This window comes from Branchiostoma lanceolatum, chromosome 2 (genome assembly GCF_035083965.1).
Source record: "Branchiostoma lanceolatum isolate klBraLanc5 chromosome 2, klBraLanc5.hap2, whole genome shotgun sequence".
Taxonomy (NCBI): domain Eukaryota; kingdom Metazoa; phylum Chordata; class Leptocardii; order Amphioxiformes; family Branchiostomatidae; genus Branchiostoma; species Branchiostoma lanceolatum.
This window is the reverse complement of record NC_089723.1, coordinates 40,376,783-40,382,940: the sequence shown is the minus strand read 5'-3', so window position 1 is coordinate 40,382,940 and position 6,158 is coordinate 40,376,783. Positions and strand designations below refer to the sequence as shown.

The 6,158-nt window shown below is 44.8% G+C and overlaps 1 protein-coding gene across 1 annotated transcript in view; it reads left to right on the top strand.

The window, feature by feature from the left end:
- Positions 1-262: 262 nt before the first annotated feature.
- Positions 263-6,158, top strand: part of LOC136427092 (mucin-17-like) — a gene marked incomplete at its 5' end in the record, with an annotated part of 31,171 nt that continues 25,275 nt past the window's right edge. The window contains 7 exons of the mRNA XM_066415810.1: positions 263-517; positions 1,946-2,111; positions 2,991-3,112; positions 3,411-3,555; positions 4,351-4,451; positions 4,818-5,217; positions 5,904-6,136. Of these exons, the coding sequence (XP_066271907.1) occupies positions 263-517; positions 1,946-2,111; positions 2,991-3,112; positions 3,411-3,555; positions 4,351-4,451; positions 4,818-5,217; positions 5,904-6,136 (1,422 nt within the window). The remainder of the gene's footprint in view (positions 518-1,945; positions 2,112-2,990; positions 3,113-3,410; positions 3,556-4,350; positions 4,452-4,817; positions 5,218-5,903; positions 6,137-6,158) is intronic.

The following is a 6,158-nucleotide window of genomic DNA, read 5'->3' as shown; positions in this document are numbered from 1 at the left end:
CCGGTATATCTGTTACATCAGAACCGGTATATATATTACATCAGAACAGGTATCTCTGTTACATCGATATCAGAACAGGTATATCTGTTACACCAGAAAATGGCGGTTGTGTCGCGCCCGAGATCATATGGGTTGCAACTCTGCTACAGTATCTCACAATGGCAGTAGATATCGTTCAATGTCCTTTGATTTAAAACACATGTCGACTGGTCTGGAATTTGTTTTTGCATTATCCGATAGTCTTACTTCCTCTACCCATTAGGAGACCCCGGCTCCAATAACATCAGTGAGCCATTCCTCCTGGTCGCTGACTATATTGGAGGAACCATTCTTCAAGTTAACGTTACTTCCGGATCGGCCGTGACTCTTCCCCTCGGTGAGGTGGGAAACCCCAATGCCCTGGCCCACGACCCGCTCACCGACTACGTGTACTGGTCAGATGATCGCGATTACGTCATCAACCGGGCTCGTCGTGATGGAAGTGGCAGGGAGACCATCATAGACACCGGTGGCAATAGTGAGTTATGAATCGTCATTATCTTCTTCTGATTCCAAGTTGGAAACTGTCCATGTAAAACGTTATACCACATGCTCGGTCTTACAAGTTAGGAAGTGTCCAGATGATCGCCGAGCAGATGTGAGGACCCGGCTTATTGCGGGCCTGTTTTATGTAGGAGAAGGAGACTGCAATACTGGAAAAGGAGTACTATAGATTGTAAAGACAGATTTAAAACACATCTGCTGGATTATTATCCAGATACTCCAATACACCTGCATACACATATACTCGTATAACGCCAGGATAAATTGCGCATGCAACATATGTTTGATTAACCTTGTTTCAAAATTGTGTTCATTGGGAAATACATCTCTGTTCACTGCGATACTGTTGTGGTCAACTCACGATTTTCTCACTTTATTGCATATACATGTTAAAGTTCAACAAGTGGAACAGTATACACAACTCCAAGTCATATATTTTCTACTTGGAACCTGTGGCAAGCAACCATAGGAAAATGTGGATGAAATTATACAAAATCTCCTCTCTGGATGAGAAACTTGAATGGTCAAAGTTCCTGCCGTAGGGTTTGTATCATATTGCTTCTCTACATTCAGTATTCCAAACCACACATTCCAAGAATATACAAATCATAAACACGTTCTTTTAAATTTACAACAAAATAATAATACCCTTTATTCCCCAATTTGCCAAAAGAATAAAACACTAACCTGTTTATACTTGCTGCAAGAGCTAATACTCAACTCATCATTGCATAAACAAAGATGTGCGCCAAATGTATGCATGCAGACCATCCTGTCGGCAGATTTTGTGGGGAAATTTCTTTATTTTTCATGGTTTTAGAACCTATAAACCAACGCCACAGGCGAAACAACATGGATGATATTGCTGACATAAACCAGTCATTTTTCGCCTATCTAGCCGAATTTTTATATCAGGCCACACCATCCTAATGTTATGGATGACGTCCTTCATGAGAATTCTTATCACAGCCGAACATCACCCAGAGTCTTTGAAGCCAAATACCATATACATCTTTGATCGTTCTTGTCAATATATCAAACATCGATCACTTGAGCTGAGTCTGCTAATATGAACAGGCAATCTACATGTACCTCCTACAAATAAAGACTTGTTGTTTGCTGGATACACTGTTCTGTGGTTCAATTCACAAGACCAGCTTGGTAGTCCTTTGGTTTAGTAGACTTTTTTTTTAATTTCTTTTGCTGCTTTTTTTTTCGCCTGCGTGGATTAGTTTTGGGGCCTTCAGAGGACGTCATCCATAAAATTAAGATGATTTGGCCTTAGTTCAGCAAAAAAAAAGTGGCGAGTCCGTTAACTAAGAAAATAAATTGGTGTGGCCCACGCATGCAGTTTCTGATAGAACACAAATGCATGATAACGACCTGACACTGTTTTCTGCAGGTTCCTGGGGCCTGGCATTGGACCACGCTGGGGGGAACATCTACTGGTCCGACTATGACGCCGACACTATATCTGTTGCAAAGATGAATGGATCGTCTGCCAGGACACTGCTGACGTCATCAGCCATCGGAGAGCCTGTAGGTATGGTCCTGGACCCCAGGAATGGGTGAGTAAAATTTTACTATAAACAGGCGTTTTGCACTACTGCGGCTATAGTGACATTAACGTCTTTATGGTTTGTACTTTCCACCCCAATCACAAACGGTCATGTATGTGTGTTTGTTTGTATGTGTGTGTGTGTGTTGTTTGTGTATGTGTGTGTGTGTGTGTTGTGAGTGTGCGTTTGTGAGTGTGTGTGTGTGTGTGTATTAATTTAGATACTGCAGTTAAACCTTTTACTTTTCTGGCTCCTCTGATAACATCACTGCACGGAAACTCTATTCTAGGAGCTTCCTGGCCCCCACCCTCCTCTAAAATCTGCCGAGTTCAGGTGTGTATAGACGGGACGGGCGTGATCACTCTTGGATATTCCTGGATTTACCTGCACATTTGTTGGGTACTAAAGCGGGACTTTGCGGGTCCAAAAAAGCAGCGTGTCGTGGATAATGGCCTCATCTTCAGACCCATACATTTGGTCTAGTTTTGTCCATCTCTGGTCTTGTGTGGCTTTTTCTGATTTTGTATCTCTCTCTAATGGTGCGTGTTTTTAGTCTACCCTAATTTGCTTATTTTATGGGAAATGCAATAGCACATTGTTTCTTAATCATGGCATTTTCATGATAAATTGAGGAATATTATTTTAGGTTCCTTTCAAATCGATGGGCCATATAAGTAATCAAATCGATGGGCTCTCCTTTGACTTACTTTTTTGTTGCCATATAAGTAATCTAGGTACAGAAGACGGATCTTGTAAATTCTAGTAAGGAATCTTTTTGTATAATCAATAAAATGATGCACAATATGATGATAAACTTCAAATAACTCATGGAAATATTTTTTTCTTCTTTAACTTAAATGTTTGTGTATGCGGGACACTTCTCCACAGACTGCTGTATTGGGCGGACGATGTTAATGTCAGAATTGACCGTGCTGCGATGGACGGCAGTGACCAAACCACCATCATCACGGGCATAAGTAATCCCGCCGCAGTTACAATAGACATAAACGGTGAGAAAACAGACCTTAGTAAGGGACATTTTGCCATGTGATTATGTGCACACAAATGAATGATCAAGTAAGCACAACAGGTTTGGAAGCTAATGTGTTAAGTAAATACAAAAATGTAATGGTTAAGCAATTCATAGTATTGTTGCAACACCAGTGGAACCTATCCTGTTAGTAACCAGGACGTGTAAGATATTGCGCGTGTCTTTTTCTTCTGTACTCTTATACAGCACTCTTACTTAGTCGTAGCATCTGAATATTTGTGTAAACCACTACTAGTGCATTTGTTCCTCCCATTTAGAGGACCGGCTATACTACTCTGATGTTGAGTATATCTACAGCTCAGACCTGCTGGGCAACGACACCCGACAGGTGCTGCATGAAGACGGGAAGTATGTAACTGGAGTTGCGGTTGATGATAGCTACGTCTACTGGTCGTCTGCCTGGTATGATTCAGGATGGCGTGGAAAAATTGGAAAGTGAGAAACTTCCTTTATCTACTGAATATACATTCTTGTAAGACAACTTTTATTCCCTGGTAAATTCTATCTAGATAATCTACATCAAAAAGAAGTAAAATCAATACATATGCCTTGTATTCACATATCCAGCGTTACGGTGGGCTGATGTGGCAATTGGTAGGGTGTTTCGCCCAGAGCCGAGAGATCCCGGGTTCGAAGCCCTGATTTGCCCCGATGTAGTGCCCTTGAGAAAGGATCTTTACGCGACTATCTTCATTTCATTCAGGTGCAAATGGATACCTAGCTTCAGTTAGGGACGTCTCTTGGATAGGACGTGAAATGGAGGTTCCGTGTTTGAGGACAGCCACACCTCGGGCACGTTAAAGAACCCACCACACTTATCGAAAAGAGTAGGGGTCCATCCCGGTGTGAGTGGTTCATAACCATACAGTCCTATGAGGGCATGGTCGTATTGAGGTCACCTGAGTTAGCGCCGAATGGCAGCCGCTCCAGACTCTTGCGATCTAGCCCCGCCAATTGTGCGCTCCTCGCAATTCAGCCCCTGGCTGCGATGAGAGAGTAGTCAGCCACCCAATGATAATAATAACAATGATAATAATGTACTAATATATTCATGTATATTAAGCAAATAAGCATTTGTATTACAGTATATAATCATGTAGTATTTTAATCTTATCTATAGACTATAATTATGTACATGTATGTGTATGTGTGTGTTGTAACAAGGAAAGACATAAGATGTTCTGTCCACACCTCCAGGTTGTCCAAGTCCAACCTGACCAAGACTGTGCTGGTGGATGGCCTGGCTGGGCCACACGGCATCTACCTGTCCACTGCAGCGCCTCCTGACGGCACCACTGGTAGGTACAGCTCCTGACAGATTCGCCACTATCAGTACCTCCATACTGTAAGCAACAGCTTGAGGTCATTAAACTATTAAAACATTGGTCTTATATCTAAATATTTTTTTTTTCATATTTGCCGGTTATGTATATTATTCAGATGCGTTGTGTGTGGGGCCGCATTCTTCGCATTGCAGCATGGACACCTAGATGTAGTGCAAAGTAGAACCCGGCAATGTTGTATTGAAGAAGGTGACAAACGGATGGCAAAACGCTGTTTGGAACTCCAGTTCCTTTAAAATGTTTTTTTTTTAAGGAAACGAAAGATCAAGAGAAAAATTCACTGTGATTTGAATTACGCTATTTTCTGTCCTCACCGTGCAGTGATCCTTACATCATCATCAACAACTTTGGAGCCCACCACAACTCCAGTCAACCAACCTACAACTGTGGAGCCAACCACAACTCAAGGAAATCCACCCACGATTCCAGCCAACTCACCCACAACTGTGGAGCCAACCACAACTCTTGCCAACCCACCCACGACTGTGGAAAACAGAACGACTCCTGCCAACTCACCCACGACTGTGGAGCCCAAGACAACTCCGGCCAACCCTCCTACGACTGTGGAGCCAAAGACAACTCGTACCAACCAATCTACGACTTTTGAGCCCAGCACTTCTGCCAATCCACATACGACTGCGGAACCAACCACAACTGCTGCCAACCCACCTACGACTGTGGAACCAATCACAACTCCTGCCAACCCACCCACAACTGTGGAGCAAACCACAACTGCTGCCAACCCACCTACGACTGTGGAACCAACCACAACACCTGCCAACCCACCCACAACTGTGGAGCCAACCACAACTCCAGGAAATCCACCCACGATTCCAGCCAACCCACCCACGACTGTGAAACCAACCACAACTGCTGCCAACCCACCCACGACTGTGAAACCAACCACAAATCCTGCAAACCCAACCACGACGGTGGAGCCAACCGCAACTCGAGGAAATCCACCCACGATTCCAGCCAACCCACCAACGACTGTGGTACCAACCACAACTGCTGCCAACCCACCCACGACTGTGAAACTAACCACAACTCCTGCAAACCCACCCACGACTGTGGAACCAACCACAACTGCTGCCAACCCACCTACGACTGTGGAACCAACCACAACACCTGCCAACCCACCCACAACTGTGGAGCCAACCACAACTCCAGGAAATCCACCCACGATTCCAGCCAACCCGCCAACGACTGTGGTACCAACCACAACTGCTGCCAACCCACCCACGACTGTGAAACTAACCACAACTCCTGCAAACCCACCCACGCCTGTGGAACCAACCACAACTGCTGCCAACCCACCTACGACTGTGGAACCAACCACAACACCTGCCAACCCACCCACAACTGTGGAGCCAACCACAACTCCAGGAAATCCACCCACGATTCCAGCCAACCCACCCACGACTGTGAAACCAACCACAACTGCTGCCAACCCACCCACGACTGTGAAACCAACCACAAATCCTGCAAACCCAACCACGACTGTGGAGCCAACCACAACTCCAGGAAATCCACCCACGATTCCAGCCAACCCACCAACGACTGTGGTACCAACCACAACTGCTGCCAACCCACCCACGACTGTGAAACTAACCACAACTCCTGCAAACCCACCCACGACTGTGGAACCAACCACAACTGCTG